This window comes from Balaenoptera physalus (assembly GCF_965194825.1).
Source record: "Balaenoptera physalus genome assembly, chromosome: 15".
In the NCBI taxonomy this organism is placed as follows: Eukaryota; Metazoa; Chordata; class Mammalia; order Artiodactyla; family Balaenopteridae; genus Balaenoptera; species Balaenoptera physalus.
Genome location: NC_138894.1, coordinates 31550177 through 31566812, shown reverse-complemented (window position 1 = coordinate 31566812; position 16636 = coordinate 31550177). Strand labels below are relative to the sequence as shown.

Sequence of the window (16636 nt, the reverse complement as noted above, 5' to 3'; positions counted from 1 at the left end):
ATACAGGAGTGGGGACATGGCACCAACAGCAGGACGGAAGAGAAGATGCAGGAGCATGGGCTGGGAATGTGGCCTCTCCCTTTGAAGCTGCAGGTTTGAAGGCCTGAACACTTGAAGAGTTGGGCAGCCACACGCATGTAAGATATGGTGAGATGGACCCAAGGCAGTGTGTATGAGAGGCGGGGGTGCTGACTCCAGAGCCTCTCTTCAACAGAAACTAGCAGGAACCATCCTGCTAGAGAATCAGGGAACTAGCAAGGTGGAGGCAAGCCGAGAAATTCCTAGGACTGTGGCTGACAGAATTTGATGCCTTTTGTTCTTGAAGCAGAGAACTGAAATCTTTTTTTTTTTTTTTAATCCCCAGAAGATGTGTATATACTACCAGGTTTGTGACCATTCTCCTCCAAGGATCAGTTGGGTAATCTCTGGGTGGCCGTGCCATCTGTGCTGACCTCAAAAGGCAGGATGTAAAAAAAAAAAAAAAAAAAAAGCAGAATGTAGAGTAAGCAGGTATACAGGTCTGCATGATGCTGCCTTTTTCACTTGCATTGATTCACTCATTGATTCATTCAAGAAGGATTTATTCCGCTTCATTGGAGACACACTAGTGCTCACTGTCTCCTGAGGCCCGCCTCTGGAGTGGGAAAGGGGACTGACAAACTCCTAACCTGCAGGCCAGTCCCCTTGAGAGACTTTATTTACTTTACTGTCTCCCTAGGCTCTCTGTTCTCATCCGGGGAAATCCAGCCCATTGCTATCTCTGAAGGGTTTGCCTGAACAGTAGAGGTTTCATGCTCTCTAGTAGCCCCAACCCCTCTACTGCTGAGAAAAGATGCTTGGAGTTCTGTGAAGGCTTAGGGGAGGTGGTGATATATGTCTTCTTCACCAAGACAAAAACAGCTGCCAAAGTGGCAATACCCACCCCACCCCCCGCCAGCCCCGGCAACCCTTTCAGAAGGGATTGTTGGCAGGGTGGGGGAATAGCTGGAGTAATGGATGATGGAGGTGGACAAGACTGGGGGAGGATGTCACATATTATTGATGCCCACTGCCTCCCTCCCCCATCGTTCACCCCCTTCAGATTGAGGTTTTCTGAGAACACTGAGGGGCTGCTGGCTTTGTGTGAGGAGAAAGCCTACTCCCTTCTTTCTCTTCCTTATCTTCCTGCCCAGATGCCCAAATATCATTCCTGGTTCCCTGGAGAGAAAAGACCCCTTACCCTGCCCTAGGCGCCAGGCTGCCAGCCCATCTGCTAGGGAGAAAGGAGGGGCAGAGTTTTCCCCAAGAGATCCTGGAGAATCAACTGGAAGATCCGTGCTCCCAGGGAGACCCATCTACCAGACTTAGAAGGCATTTCGGCTCACACGGGTAACTGGCAGCCTGTAGGGGAGCACCGGAGTGGGCTGCAGTGGAGGGGCTAGGGCTGGCACAGCGAGGCGGGGTACTTTGGCCACCACGTGCCGAGGCAGGCCAAGCTGCTCATCGGTGCCCGCCCTCCAAGGGATGGTAAGAACATCCCCCTCCAGGCGCCCAGTCTCACCGGCTCAGAGGCGCCAGGAACCAGCCCCCCCAACCCCGGGGTCCGGGGCGGGCCGGGGAAGGTAATGTAATTCCGACCCAGCTAACCCGATTATGGCGGCCTGCACCGGGCTGGGTGGCGGCAGGGGCGGGTCTAAGGCACAGGGGCCCGGCCGGCCCCGGGTCCCATCCCGGGGAAGGATGCAGAGTTCACACGCTCCCAGCTCCTGGGTCCTCGGCAAGAGGTCACAAGGTCACCGAGCGGCTTCTGTCTTTCCCCACCTCCCTTCTCTGACACGCTCCAGGCACAGTTTCCTGGGCTTGGGTGGAGTGAAGCAGCTATGCGAAATGAGGCGGTTAGGATCCTCCGAAGACTTCTGTGAGGTCCCAAGTGTCGCCTGTGGCGATTTCGTCCTCCCGCCTTTGCGGGGGTGGGCGGGAGTGTGTGAGAATAGACTTCCTGGGCGCAGAGTGGAGGGGCAGAGTCCCGCGTTGGTGGTTCCCTGTCGGGGGCAGAACGCCAGCCCCAAGTCCCCACCGACCTGAGTTGGCTCGGGTGGAGTCACGGGTCCGCTTTACACCGATTTCAGAAAATCGAAATTCTAAGAAACACTGGGCACCCATTACGGGCGCTCCCGAATGCAGCTAGGGCCCCTACGGGAGAGGCCGGGAGGAGCACCAGGATCACTGGCCCAGAGTAGTTGTTCCCCGCCCTAGCCCACCGGACGCCCTGCCACCGCCTTCCCACACCTGTCCTCTTCCCGGGCCTCCAACTCGCCGGCGCCGTTCCCCAGCCGCTTCCCATCGCAGCCAGAAAGCCACAACGAGATTTGGTCTTCGAGAGCATTTAGGCGGGGGCCACAACGAATTCGGGAGTCGTCAGGCAGGACCCATCGGGAGGCGAAGAGTGGGGGCTGTGGGAGGAGGCACCTGCAAGGAAGCCGGTGAGGCCGAGGAAACCCCAAAGGCGGAGGAGGCCAGCGAGGATGGAGTTGCCTTGCGCATCTCGGCTGACTCAGCGAGCAGCGGCCCAAGCACCGGCCCCTCCCGTGCAAGTTCATAACACCCTCGCCACCTTCCCCCCTCCAACACCCCCACCATTCCCGCCGGCCAGTCTTCCCCGCGCTCAGAGCAAACAGGCGTCTCTTCCCCTTTAACAGGCCCGGCCCCGCCCCTGCCCTACCCCCAGCCCCCACTGCCCACCCGAGGCTGATCTGTCAGTCACTGCCCCAGCCCGAGCCGGCCAACCCTCTCCACCCCGGACTCGGGCAGAGGCCCTGGCAGTCCAGCGTCTATCTGCTCTTCAGAGTCAGCAAGGGCGCTCCTGGGGCCCCAGTCGGTCGCGCTCCCCCGGGATGCGAGTCCCTGAGCCGACGCCCGGCAGAGGCCGGCACGGGCGCGGTTACTCCCCGTACACAGGGATGAAGATGTCCTGGGGGCCCCGGCGCCTCTCCACGGCCAGCCCCGCAGGCCCCTGAGGCCACCGCCCCAAACGCTCCGCTGCTGGGCTCCCAGAGCTGTTTGGGGCGCCCTCCCCAACTGCCAAGCCTCCTGCGGTCCTCCTTGACCCGGACCCATGGAGCCGGCGGTGCTGGCCTCGCACAACCTCCCGCACCACGAGCCAATCAGCTTCGGAATCGATCAGATCCTGAGCTGCCCGGAACCCCCCGGGAGCGGCCTAGGCCCGGGTCGAGCGGGCCAGGGCCATGGGGAGAGTGCGGCGTTCTCGGGTGGATTTCACGGAGCCTCAAGCTACGGTCCCGCGGGCTCGCTGGCCCCGCTACCAGGCAGCTCTGGTGTGGGCCCGGGCGGCGTGATCCGCGTCCCGGCGCACCGCCCGCTGCCAGTGCAGCCGCCCGCGGGAGGCGCGCCTGCTGTTCCTGGACCCTCGGGTTTGGGCGGCGCCGGGGGCCTAGCGGGACTCACCTTCCCTTGGATGGACAGCGGCCGCCGCTATGCCAAGGACCGGCTCACTGGTGAGGTTGCCCGATCCCTCCAGCGTCATGCCCCACACTGACCCGGTTTCCTCATCTTTGATCCTTCTGCTCCAACTCAAGGTCCCCTTTCGTACCCTCCGCCCCTAATCCCAGGGGATCCTCCCTCAATTTGTATCTCTTGGTCCCGCTGCTGCGAGGCGCTGGGGAGGTAGCTGCCGTCGATGCCCGCGCCCTCCTCTGCAGTTCACTGTCCACACCGCGGGAAGGGCAGGGTGAAGTTACGGGGTACGTCTCTCCCTCACCCAAGTGGGAGGGCCATTTCCGAGGCCTTTTCTTGTCTAGAAGCCTCTACTGGTGCGGGGTCGAGCTTGGGGCACCGTAGGGACCGGGCGCGGGAGCTCTGCAGCATCGGCAGCCGCGCTCTCTTCTCAGTGACACCTCGGGCCTCCCCGAAAACCCTGCCTTGCTCTTTCTTCCTCCCCGTAGCGGCGCTCTCGCCCTTCTCCGGGACGCGCCGTATAGGTCACCCCTACCAAAACCGGACCCCCCCAAAGCGGAAGAAGCCGCGCACATCCTTCTCCCGCTCGCAGGTGCTGGAGCTGGAGCGGCGCTTCCTGCGCCAGAAGTACCTGGCCTCGGCCGAGAGGGCGGCGCTGGCCAAGGCCCTGCGCATGACCGACGCGCAGGTCAAGACGTGGTTCCAGAACCGGCGCACCAAGTGGCGGTGAGGCGCGGGGCGGGCGAGGGACCGGGCCGGGCCAAGTGGCGGTGAGGCGTGGGGCGGGCGAGGGCCGGCCTCGCTGACCCCGCGTCTCCGCCCGCCCAGGCGCCAGACGGCCGAGGAGCGCGAGGCAGAGCGGCACCGTGCGGGCCGACTGCTTCTGCACCTCCAGCAGGACGCACTACCGCGGCCGCTACGGCCGCCGCTGCCCCCGGACCCGCTCTGCCTGCACAACTCGTCGCTCTTCGCGCTGCAGAACCTGCAGCCCTGGGCCGAGGACAACAAGGTGGCTTCCGTGTCCGGGCTCGCCTCAGTGGTGTGAGCGACGCCTGCCCGACCAGCCGAGCGCTCTTTTCCGGACCGAGGCGCCGCGTGGAGCCCCGGGCCCGGGGCCTTGGAGCGCACGGCCGCCCACCCCGTGGTTCCGTAGCAGTGGAGCGTGTGAGGAGGAGGTGGCCTTGAGGCTATCGTCGAGGGCTCCTCGGCCACTGCCGGCTCCCAGGCCAGCGTTGCGCTGTTGCCCTGCGCGCTTAATCGTGACCTTTCCCGCCATTTTTCACTTATTAGACTGTCGCACCGCGGCTGGAACCCGAGGCGCTGAGGGGGCGGGACCTGCAATATGATAGCCAATGAGGTGCGGGGAGGGGGGCGGGCTGGCCAATGGCTGCTCTCTTGAGGGACTCCGGATTCTTCCGTGGGTGTGTTGGAGCTGGGGTTCTGTGTGGCTGGAGTAGGTTTACAGGCCCGGCTGGAATCAGGAGGCTGCAGCCCGCACGGGCTGGGTCTGTAGCAAAGGTGTGAAGGAAGGAAGGAAGACGTCAACGACAGAGGAGTAATGGAGGAGGTGCTGGAAAGCGAGTCTGACTGACCGCGACAGGAACCAGAGTGTTATCTACGCTGGGCGTCTCATCCTTCAACTGTAAAATAATCGCTAAGGACTTTGAGCCCCATGTTGTCTGTGTGTTTAACCTGCTGACTATGTCCTCTCACTTGAGCCTCACAAGTGGGTGGCAGGCGAGACGGATACTTACACACTCGATGGAAGAGAAAATCTGGGAACACTAATCTGGCTCTGGTGTCCCTCGGGGACAGAGAGGGAAGAGGAGGAAGCAATGGACAAAGTTAATGGGCCCAATGGAGTTAGGGTGAGCAGAATTTGGCAAACAATTAGGAAGTGATAGGCCTAAAAATAATCAAAGATAATTCCCAGGTTGGAAATGTAAAGGATCAAGAAATCAATCGTGTTGTGGATGATGAAAGGGAAATTGGGAAGACAGAACCAAGATTAACTCTGCAGGCAAAACTAAATGCTAGACCTAGAGAGAATAAATTCTGGAAAAATGCCTTTTGGGGGAGGTCAGTAGACATCCACATAGAGGTAGGAAATAGATGGAATGATGAGAACAGACAGAATCTCCAAGGGAGGAAACTGAGGAGAAAAGCAAAGTTCTAAGGATTAAATGTTCCTTTCCATCAATTTCTATAAATACATTTACAATGTGCAAGATGATTGAGGATATCAAAATTAATAGTCCAAAGGGAGAAAAGGGAACATAGTACCCAGCTGGAAAGAGAAAAGCATGATGTCCCTGAAGTTGTTAGAAAAACTTGTGAGTGGGCCAGGGGCTGCTGGGAAGCTTGTTGATGGAAAGCTAAGAGTTTGGGTATGGCTGCAGTAGCCTTGAGGTTTAAGAAGAAGCAGGATTTAAGTTGTATGAGAACAAAAGGGAAGACTTTGTCTGATTCTTATAGCACCCCCTTTCTTTCTCCCCTGGAGGCAAGAGCAGTGTGATAGAGGGAGGTAAGCTTTAGGCAGGGTTAGAGGCCAACTGTAGTCAAACTACTCATGTTCCATGTTAGTGACAGCTAGGTTAGTCATAGTACAAGTCTTGACCAGAGGTGGGAACCAGGCAAGAGGATATCACTGTTGGAGTTGACTCTTGATTCTTTCGTACTAACTCATCTCTAACTCGTGGATATTGCAAATGCTGCCGCAGAACCAAACTCAAATTTGACACCATATAAAAAGAACTTTTATAGACCAAAAGGGAACACAAGGATGGGTTTGGCATAAGTTGGGGATATGAAAGGCATGTTAGTTCCTCTCCAATAAATAGAAGAAAGCTAAGGAAAGGGTCCTACTCTGTTTAGACTGTGGCTTACCCAATTCGCTCCACTCCCAGCCCACCATTTCTTGGGACTCAGGTTCCAGTATTTGACCCTTAACTTTGGGCTTCTAAATCTGGCTGGTTGCCTAGGTGCTAGCCTGAGGGAAGATCTAATGTGATGAGATGAGCCCAGCTTCACTCCGCAGGCAGGTCACTGCAGGACACAGGCATCTCCAAGCTCTTGGGTGGAGGGAGATTCACTCCTTGTTGAAGAATCTGCCATTTCTTCCCTCAGCTGGTTCAGGAAGTCTCTGCTCTCACTAGGGGGCAAGTTACTCAGGAAGTATGGAGGGGCCAATTCCACCAGCCTGACAGAGACAGTCATAATTAGATGATTTCTGTATCCTCTTTTATAATGCATGTTGTTAAACTTCTTACTACCCTTTCCACAAACCCTGTCTCCTCAAATCATATGTTACCACAGACCACTAAGACCCCCTCCTCTTCTTAGGGTCTCTAAATCCCTAGCTTTAATTTTGGCCCCAGGAAGAGGAATGGGCAGTGTAAGAGGGTTGTCAGGGAACTCACATCTGTGGTTGAATCTCAGAAACAATGGAAAGGCAGTTGTCTTTGGAAATGGAGAAACTGTGGTAAAGCACCCAGGGCGGGGGTCTGGCAGGAGCCCTGCGGCTTCGGTAGCAGCAGTATGGGGAGAGCTGGGCCACATGCTTATGGGTTAGGAGCAGGTAATTTCCAGTTCCATCTGTGTCTCGGGCCACCTCGTTGAAAGACAAAGATATTGAAGGAATAAGTGAGAGTGAAGTGTCAGTCAGTAGAAGAAGAAAAGGGGGTTGAGAAAGAATTATTAGCAAGGGTGGTGAGAGTATTAAAAGTAAAGCATACCTCTAGGTGTTATAGCCCTACCATACTACCATACTGTATGGCATCTCCATAGCCCCTTGTATCCAAAACCTCAAAGGAAAAGTTTCTCCTGGTTCTAAAGAATCCTTTGTAGGGCCACCTGGACCCCAATTTCAGAGGTGACATACACCAATCTTTGCTTCCTCTACTTTCTGCTCCTTTTATGACCCTCACCCCAACTCTTTCCCCTAACCTTAAGGAAGTATCCTGACACCAGTGCTTTCTGAAGGTCTCTGCGATTCTGCTCAGAGCCAAAGGCTGGTTGAGACAAGGGAAGTTCAATCCGTTGCATGAGTTCTAGGAGTTCTCCCCGAAGTTTATGGGCTTGGCACAATGCTGCCCAGTTTAGACCCCGAGCCTGGCACCAAGCCTTGTCTGCTCCACCTAGGAATAGAAAGGGACTAGCTATAGCTAAAGCCCTTGAGACCCCCAAAAGAACCCAACCCTTGGCCAAAGGGCTTCTTTTTCCTGGGAATAGAGATCTGTCAGCTGGTTGCACACCACTTCCTCTCTTTGGAAAATCTGGATTCTGTAAGAGGATGCAGATTGGACCACTCACTCTGTATAAAGGCTTCATACACCTGGATCAGAGAGCTGTGATCACCATCCACGTGTTCTAGTGCCCGACGCAGGGCAGCTTCTTCTGCACAGAGTGGAGGACGAGTAAACCCAGGGGCAGCTGGAGGCAGAAGAGAGGAAGTTCATTTTGGGGAAAGAGAAAGGACAGCAGTGCACTGAAGAGGTAGAAGTGTCACTTTGGGAACTTTATTCAAAAGACTTCTAGAGGCTATGCAGTTTATTAGACATTTGCGATAAATAAATGAAAAACAGTCTCTGCCCTCAAGAAGCTTGGGAGAGATCAACAAGTAAGCAAACTTGATAAGCCCAATAGGTGTGCAGGCCAGTATTTGAAGTTTGAGTAGGAATTAGTTCAGTGGAGAAGGGGCAGAGGGAGTATTCTAGACCATGGGAATAGCATGTTTGGAGAACTGCAAGCACCTAGTATATGAGTGGAGGGAATGGCATGTGTGGCAGGGTGGCAGGAGATTAAGCCGGAGAGGTAGGTATGGGCTAGGTTAAGAGAGGCTGGATGTGCTGTGCAAATGAGTTTACATTCTGTTTGGAAGGTAGAGAATAGCTGATGAAGAAGAGTTTTTAAGAGTCCACGTGTTTGGAAGAAGTTCACATGGTTAGGAGGCTACTAAAGGAATCCAGCTGAGTAGTGATGAAGTAACACTGGCACTGACTGTGAGTATGGAGACGAACAGGTAAATTTTTTAAAAATTAGGAAAAGTGAAAAATAAAAATGAAAAAACCTGGAGAAAGGTTAGTCTAGAATGATGATAGTGGAGCTGCAGAGATGACTGTATGATTTTGCGGTGGTGGTGGTGGTGATGGTGGTGAGGGGGTAGCTTAAAAAAGTGCTCAGGCTTGGGCTTCCCTGGTGGTGCAGTGGTTAAGAATCCGCCTGCCAATGCAGGGGACATGGGTTCAAGCCCTGGTCTGGGAAGATCCCACATGCCGCGGAGCAGCTAAGCCCGTGCGCCACAGCTACTAAGCCTGCGCTCTAGAGCCCGCGTGCCACAACTACTGAGCCCGTGCGCCACAACTACTGAAGCCCACGTGCCTAGAGCCCATGCTCCGCAACGAGAGAAGCCACCGCAATGAGAAGCCCGCACACCGCAACGAAGCCCGCGCACAGCAACGAAGACCTGACACAGCCAATAAATAAATAAGTAAAATAAATTTTAGTTTTTAAAAAAAGTACTCAGGCTCAACAAAAACAACGACAACAAAAGTGCTTGAGTTCAGTTCTGGGTTGAAGTATTATGGACAATTCTGATAGAAACGTCCATCAGGAGTTAGATATATAAATCCAAGATTCAGAAGAATGATATTGTGGCATTTCAGACCATGGGTGTGAACGAACTTGCTCAGAGAGTTCAGGGAATGGGAAGACAAAAGGGGCAAGGACAGAACCCTGAGGTCCAACTTAACAGTGGAGGAGCAGAGGATGAAGCAGAGGAGGAAGAGCTCAAGTAAGAGACTAGGGAGTGGCCAGAGGGGTAGGGTGAAAACCACAAGGAGCGGGTCACAGAGGCTTAGGGAGGGGGTAATTTTAAGGTGGGAATGGTTGGTGTTCTCAAGTGTCAAAAAGAAAGTCATGAACAGGGGCTCAAAAGTGTTCATTGGATTAGGTCTCTAGGAGGCCACTGGTGAGCTGAAGGCTGTGTCAGTGTTGTGGTGGGCCTGAAGTTGGAATGCAGTGGGCGAGGAATACCCTAGACTGAAGAGGATAGAGATTATTCTGTATAGCCGAAGGGGAGTGTAGGGCTGAGGAAGAGGGGTGCAGTTTTAGTAATAACAGGTAGGAGAGATTTAAGCATGTTGAGGGGCAAGAACCAACAAAGAGATCGGAGAGGGATAAGTGATAAAGCCTAGTTCCTTAGGCACTGTGAGCGCTGGGGGCTACAGCAAAGGGGAATGGGCTAGCTTTAGGAGCACCGGAACACCAAAGGGAAGGCTGAAGTGGCCATAAGAGCCAGAGAGAGAAGAGATTTATACCGGTGAGCATGGCGGCCAGGGTGAGCATCTCATCCACACAGTCAAACTCGCACGAGGCCAGCAGGGCTTTGGCCAGATCAGGGGCCAGGGGAAATTCTGATAGGATGACTCCCAGGTCTGACAGGTCCCCATTATCATCCAGGGCTGCCAGATAGTCTAAATCTTCCAGGGCCTGCATTAGTGCTTCTGGAGCTGGAGAGGGAACAAGGCTTACAGGGCAGGGGGTCTCAGAGCCTGGACAACAGGACTTGGGCAGGAGGGGTGCTCACCTGGCCGGTCCAGGAAGTGACACTCTCCTGGCTCTACAATCTGTCTCCTCTTTAGTAGTAGTATCAGGGGGCTCAGATTCTCCTCACACACCCTGGGTTTGGGCAGCGGGGGAGCCTCTAGTTCTAGGAAGGACTTAGGATACAGGCAGAGGCAGGATCCTGAGGGGAGAAAGGCCTGGGAAAGAAGACCACTGTAGATTTCTCAGGGCTCATGGGTTGGTGGCTCTTTTCGTGTTTGATCTCATTGAGGGCAAAGGCTCTTACCTGGTAGGATCCCTGTTGCCCGCAGTCGTCTTGCCTCTGCCTGACACTTGCTGATTGGTCTCAACACTTGGGATTCTGCTCGGATCTGAGGATTGTAAACCTGTCACCGCCCCCCAACCAAGGCCAAGACAGATGAGAGAGGGCTATTTCTATCTTTAGCCCCCGCGTCCCCTCACCTCTCTTTCACTTACACTTCGAAGCTCCAGTCCTGAGTCAATGACATGTCGGATGGAAGGGAGGGAGAAGGAGAAGTCGGCCAGCCAGTGAGTGACCACAACCTTTCGGGCACCCGATTCTACGTCCTCATACACAGACTGAACAGCTTGTCCACAGCCTGGGTGAAGGGGCAGCACCCGTGGTGGAGGCCCTTGGTCCTCCAAGGACCCCCCATCCCTGGACAAGGACTCACAGCACAGGGAAATTTCCTGAGGAAAGGGACGGGGTATTAGGGTAGTTCTCACCTTTGTGGGTCACAGACCCCTTTGAAAAACTGATGAAACACTATGGTCCTTCACTCTGAAAAAATGCACATACTCATATAAAGTTGGGGTGTTATAATTTCAGGAGCTCACTGAACCACAAATCCCTGCATTGTATGGAATCAAAAAGAGGGTGGTAGACCTTTTTACCCTGACACCCCAGAGTTTTTCCTCAGGACTTCAATGGAGAGTAAGTACTAGAACTCCAATGTTCCTAACAAGCATTGCTCACATTCCCCCTGGGACAGGAAGGGACAGACATGAGACATGAGTACCTCCTTTTGCATCCCATTTTTTACCTCCTCACTGGGCAGGTACACTAGCACATCTCCTGGAGCCTCCTTCCGACACAATTCAAGCACAGCTTGGCAGGCAGCTTCCACTCTATCAGTAGGGACAGTGTCCCTGTAGACGGGAGTGGGACACCTGCCAGTCTCTCCAAGTACATGTACAATAGGAGGATTGCCCCAGAAGGCCTGGAGCTTAGGTTCGAGGGCTGGGTCAGTAACTACAACCACTCTGGGGTCCCCGGGAAGGTTTCCCAGCCTGGCATCTCGCAGGAGCCCCTGGAGCAAATCTGAGGCCACTGACCGCTCCTGAGCCTCATCCAGCACCAGCACACCCCACGCTCCAGTGCCCCGGGTCGAGGCCACCTCCTGCAGAAGCAGCCTGTCCCAGCAGAACCTGTTGACATTGGCAGTGGGCAGAGGAGTCAGTGTAGACACTGACCAGCCCCAGAAGTCCAGAGGAGCTTCTCCCCAGGGGGCCTAGATTCTGATAGTAAAGATCAGAAAAAGACCCTGTGACTGACTTCCTGAGCCCATGGACCTTTACCTGTGACCCACAACCCCACTGGTGACACTGTTCACAAACTGTACTCCAGTTAGGAAAGTGAGACTTTCATGATGAGGGTGAGGTTGAATGTCTGAGGTCCCTGGCTGGGGTTAAAGGGCTGAATTCAGCAGTTGCATCATGCATGATTTAAAGGGTGAGCTAGGCTGAGGGAGGGAATGGTGAGATATCAGAAGACTGGGCTTGTTTCTACTGGATGAGGGGAAGGAGATCTGGGTCAGGCCTGCAGGGAGCCACACCTGAGCAGGGTGTCAGGCCCAGTGCAGTCCTCTTGGGGGATGCTGTATCCAACCTCATGACCCAGTGTCAGGTCCATTTCATCAGCAACTTGCAGGGCCAAGCTCAGGGCTGCCAGAGGGTAGGGCTGAGTCACAGTTACCCGGCCCTTCTGGAAACCCCTGGCCAGCACAAACTCTGCACACCACTGTGGGATCTGCGGTAAGGGTAGGGAAGGACAACCAGTCAGCGAGATATAGAACTCCAGTCAAAAGTGCTGGGGGAGCTGTGGCCAGTTTAATCTCTCCTTATTTGGGGAGTCCCCTGGTCCTTCACCAGCTACCCTGGGGCCAGCCTGTCTCCTTTTACCCACCTCCCTTATTACTCCACACAGCTCTGCCCCGCCCCCCTTCCCCCTTGTCCCAGGAAGAGCCAGTTCCCTAGCCCCTCCGTTTGTCCACTCCCAGAATCTTCCCCAACCTGGGTGCTCTTGCCAGAGCCAGGCTCTCCAGACACCAGCACCACTCCACTGGGGCTACTCTCCAACTGCTCCAAGAAGATAAAGCGAGCCGCCCAGACAGGCAAGGATCGGCGCTGCTCAAGCAGCTCGTAGTAGCGGGAAGAGAAGGGGAGCCCGTCAAAGGGGTTCACAGCCAGTTCAGACTCTCCAGGGTTTGGGCCAGTCTCTTCTTCCAGCCCGAGAACCTGAGAGGCCATGGTGGCTGTCTAGCAGGACCTACAGAAGGCAGGGCAGACATCAAGGCTTCGTATTTGGTGACTGACACCATCTGCCCACCTCAGCCCTGATCCCTAACCTGTACCCTCAAGTGATAATGCACCGGGGTCCATCCTTCCCAGTATTTCTTGCCTGCCAGGAAACAGTGGAGAGTTGAGTCTCCAAGTAAGGGACTATCAAAAGTGGACTATTACCCTGTAGTCAGATAGTAAAAATCCTTTGACTAACACAGGGGTCCTCAGGGGCAGCAGGAATTCTATGAGACATGGTAATCTGTGGGAAGGTCCCCAAGGGAAAAGAATGAAGAATCAGAGGAGGAGCGGGGTAGGAATCAGGGAGCAGGGCCACAGGATCCTGGATTCAAACCTGCTTGCAGCTCTGAGACGTGTCAGGATGGCAGCCAGTTCCAGACCCACACAGCAAGTCACCAATAACCCTGACCTGCTGTGAAGTACAAAGGTAAATTCCGGCTCCACCCTGGGGTGTGCCTCAACAGTCCTAAAGACTGTTTTGGGGTGGGGCCATGTGCTCCACCTTATTTAATCTGGTCAGCGGCCTATGGAAAATAGGCTCAAGCCACCACACTGAGCATGTGTGAACTCTGCAGACTTTGTGTACCGTGCTCATCAGTGAAAGGCATCCTGGGACTTGCAGTTTTGCAGCTTTTTCCTCACATACCTGGGCTTAACACCCAAGCTAGGGTCCAGTTGCTTCTGGGTCTTCAGCTCAGTTACGTTTCCTTAATATCACGCATCTCTTGACATGAGGAGGTGATTGCAGACAGTTCCATTCTGACCACCCCCACAAACCCACAAGGAGGCCCTCATCCCTGATCCCTACAACCAAGGGAAAAGGAACTTGCTATGGGGCTTTTGAGACCCAGAGAGGCAACAGAGACCTTGAGTGAAAACCCTGAATTTAATGTGATACTGGGGGGAGCCCCATCCCTCCCTTTTTACCACCCACCCATCCGGCCTGTTGTGAGTTGGGTGAGGGCTGCCCCCAGTCTCCGTCCTGCGGCTCTGGGTGCCATCCTGTACTCAGTCAGCCTCCTGGGCCTGCCTCTCTGTGAATCTCCTGTGGGACATAAGGAGAAGACATTGTATGGGTTTTGCCATATACAATCTGCCCCTTCCTACCCACTGTTCTCTAAGCCCCTCACCTTCTTGCGTATTCATACAGCGCCTGCTTGCGCTCCTGTAGACTCTCCTGCCGGGCCCAGGAGGACTTGGCAAATGTTAGGGCTGTGGGCTGAAGTGTCGCCGGGCCAGAGCTGGGGAACTGAGGTGATCACAATGTCAGAGGGCTTGCAAAGTCATAATCATTAAACACGCATCGAATGCCTACTTTGCAAGAGAGGCACTGTGCTAGGGTCTCAGGATCAAAAAAACAGACGTCAGGGACAGGGGATATGCAGACTGTCCCATCCCACCCCAAGTCTTGGACCTGCCCATTTCCTGGGTCTCACCTTGGGGGTGGAGGCTGTGGGAAGGGCCTGGGTCCTCTCAGTGATGTCTTCAGGCATGAAAGTTACAGCTCCCTCAAGCAGATTAGTGATAGTCAAGTCTACACAGCCAGTCCTGGCTGGGCAGTAGGGAAGAGAGGACAGGAGAGTCTGTTTCCCTGTTCACCTTCTCCCTTCACCACCCACTTTCCCTCTCTATGCCTGTCTCCTTACATGAGTCTACCCTTTCTCATACCCAGGTCTCTCTGGATGACACCCAGTGGCACGTGGGGTAAAACCTCCTTCACTCTCTGAGCCAGAGTTGCCAACTGCACATCAGGAGAAGGGCCAGGGGAGGGAGGGAAAGAAGACTGGGCTGCAAAAAAGAAATCCGAAATAAGGTGAGTGGAGAACTAGGAGGAGGGAGAGGCTGACTAGTACAGGCATAAGGAACAAATCACAACAGGCTGAAAAAAAGCTAAAAAGCTTTGTGTCCAGAGACCACACACCTGACTGGGGGCGCAATCTGGGGTGTCTCTGTCGCTTCATGTGCTCTGCTTTGTCTGCTGGAGTGAGTTGTGTCCCTGTCTGGCCCAACTCTTTGGCCACCAGCTAGGGAGAATTGGAAGATTGGAAGTTTCTTAAGCCTTCCTCTCCTTCCCCATAAGGAAAGAACCCACCTCCACCCTGCCTGTGTCCCCTACCACCTGTTGTACACGGAGGGAGAACTCCTCACTCCCCTCCCCCAGCTGTCGATGAACAGGACGAAGCCACCTGCAAAAAACAACCCAGGACCATGTTGGGGGCACCCACTCTCCACTCTGATACCTCTTTTCTTGGAACAGTGGTGGTGAGGATAGGGGAGATAGTAAATACTTTATATTGCCTCTGTGGTAGGACCTTGATATTAAAATATCTGCAAATGGACAGGGCAGAGGCAGCTACTTCCTTGACCTTGAGACGAGTTTCTCCCAGCCACCAAAAAGCGAGGACAGTTAATACCTTACTTGATACACCGTGAAAGGGACGAAAAGTGACCACAGCAGTTCTGAGACCCAGGAGGCATCTGACACCGTCTGAGGGGAGGGCATGAGTGAGGTCTAAGCCAGGGCCAGGAGTGGGAAACTTCCACTCCAAACCCAGAGCTTCCCTGTTGAACACACTCACCACAGAAACTAGGGGTCTCTGGACTCGCAGGGTAAGAGGCTGTACCACATCCTGGATACAAAATGGCCAGGAACTAGAAGAGGGAAGAGATAGTAGGATGGGATTCCAGCCAACCCAGTCAGCAGCTCATACCCGACTTAAAAACGGGTAACTGTCAAACTGTACAAGTAGAAATATGGGGAATAAAGGGATTCAGGGGAAAGAACTAAAAGTGGACAGAAAGTAAATGAACTAGGAAGGGAGGGGGTAGGGCTGAAAAAGGCTGTGAAAACCCAAGGGCTCCCCGGCCTGACCACCTACACAGTTGGAGACAGATACCTGTGCTCACCCACCTGAAGCGCAGGAGCCCCTCCCGGCCATTGGTGGCCTCTTCCTCGGGGAATAGCAGCAGAGGGGTGGGGGGAAGCCTCGTTGAAGCACAGAATCTCTTGAGTGACTCCACCAACTCCCCCCGCCCATCCATCTCCATGAAGCCCCGAGACCAGCACACAAAGCTGGGGGGACTATTGAGTAGAGGCTGGGAATGGGAAGGAGAGAAAGCAAGAAGAGAAGAATGTTGGGAAATGAGAAAAACTGACAAATGGGTAGAAAAGCGGGGTCAGAGGTAAGGGTCAGTATCTTGTGGTTCCCAAAGGAAACCCGGACACGGAGAGGGGAGCCTTGAGCTGGGCCCCAGGGAACCGCCCCATGGCACTCTCGGCTTCGTCCCTAACTCACGGTGCTACAGCTGGTGAGCAGGTTGACTATGTTGTGGTCGAAAGGTGTCACGTGGTTGGAAATGAGGACCCTGACGCGGTGATCTCGGAGTCCGGAGTCCTCCTGCCGGGCCACGAGCCCCAGCACTGCACACATGGTCCGCACCACGAACCTGGGAACGCAGGCAGTGGTGACCGCGCGGCCTCCGGCCAGGCCCAGCCCCGACCCTCCCCGAGCGCCCGGGTCGGAACCTGCGAAGGACGCTGTCTGGTAGCGCGCAGCTGACCAGGAAGACGTGGATCCCAAGAAAGACGCGCAGGACGAGGAGGCAAAACCCGACTGGAGCGTAGAGCAGCAGCGCGAGAAGCAGGAAGCCGTCACCCGGGAGCCTGGGGGCAAGAGGCGGGGTGATCGGGTGCCGAAGGCCAAGTGGACGCGGGAGCCGGTCTCTTCCCGCCGGGGCTCTTACCGGTGCGAATCAAAGAGCCGCTCCGGCCCCGGCGACGGGGGAGGCTCCATTGCCGCCGCTTTAGGGGTGCCGGGCCGCCGCCGCCGCCATCTTCGCACCCCGCCGCAGGGGCTCTTGGGAAGGCGGAGTCTTCGGGCATCAGCCCAGGGTGCCGGGACCCGAAATCCTGAGGCGCCCCGGAAGGGCTAGCGGTCCCAGCATGCCTCGCGGGCCCTTGGGCCACCTCATAACTCGCGTCCCACTGGGACCACAATTCCCGGCATTCGCGGGGCGG

The 16636-nt window shown here is 55.1% G+C and overlaps 3 protein-coding genes across 14 annotated transcripts; 1 reads left to right on the top strand and 2 right to left on the bottom strand.

The window, feature by feature from the left end:
- The first annotated feature begins 2750 nt into the window (after window positions 1-2750).
- TLX2 (T cell leukemia homeobox 2) lies at window positions 2751-6104 on the top strand. The gene is made up of 3 exons (XM_082428078.1): window positions 2751-3494; window positions 3942-4179; window positions 4282-6104. Exons 1-3 carry the CDS (start codon window positions 3095-3097, stop codon window positions 4496-4498), a joined length of 855 nt encoding a protein of 284 aa, XP_082284204.1. The 5' UTR covers window positions 2751-3094; the 3' UTR covers window positions 4499-6104.
- Window positions 6105-6186: 82 nt separating this feature from the next.
- DQX1 (DEAQ-box RNA dependent ATPase 1) lies at window positions 6187-13344 on the bottom strand. 6 transcript variants are annotated; one of them, XM_082428053.1, is made up of 11 exons: window positions 12331-13344; window positions 11874-12067; window positions 11082-11466; window positions 10495-10728; window positions 10304-10403; window positions 10040-10198; window positions 9771-9962; window positions 7765-7884; window positions 7399-7589; window positions 6873-7063; window positions 6187-6652 (listed from the first exon to the last, which is right to left on the bottom strand). In XM_082428053.1, exons 1-11 carry the CDS (start codon window positions 12565-12567, stop codon window positions 6496-6498), a joined length of 2160 nt encoding a protein of 719 aa, XP_082284179.1. In that variant the 5' UTR covers window positions 12568-13344; the 3' UTR covers window positions 6187-6495. The 6 variants fall into 6 exon arrangements, with proteins under 6 accessions (XP_082284179.1, XP_082284180.1, XP_082284183.1 ...); XM_082428054.1 differs by having other exon boundaries at window positions 10304-10388; XM_082428057.1 differs by lacking the exon at window positions 6873-7063.
- A 141-nt stretch (window positions 13345-13485) lies between these two features.
- Window positions 13486-16560, bottom strand: AUP1 (AUP1 lipid droplet regulating VLDL assembly factor). 7 transcript variants are annotated; one of them, XR_014254386.1, is made up of 12 exons: window positions 16363-16560; window positions 16145-16282; window positions 15915-16065; window positions 15530-15714; window positions 15198-15270; window positions 15033-15106; window positions 14738-14804; window positions 14540-14642; window positions 14287-14406; window positions 14055-14170; window positions 13749-13960; window positions 13486-13663 (listed from the first exon to the last, which is right to left on the bottom strand). XR_014254386.1 is itself a non-coding variant. In XM_082428071.1 (12 exons), the coding sequence occupies exons 1-12, from the start codon at window positions 16410-16412 to the stop codon at window positions 13627-13629; spliced, it is 1233 nt and encodes a 410-aa protein (XP_082284197.1). In that variant the 5' UTR covers window positions 16413-16560; the 3' UTR covers window positions 13486-13626. The 7 variants fall into 7 exon arrangements, 3 of the variants coding, with proteins under 3 accessions (XP_082284197.1, XP_082284199.1, XP_082284198.1); XM_082428071.1 differs by having other exon boundaries at window positions 13749-13867; XM_082428073.1 differs by lacking the exon at window positions 16145-16282 and having other exon boundaries at window positions 13749-13867.
- Window positions 16561-16636: the final 76 nt, after the last annotated feature.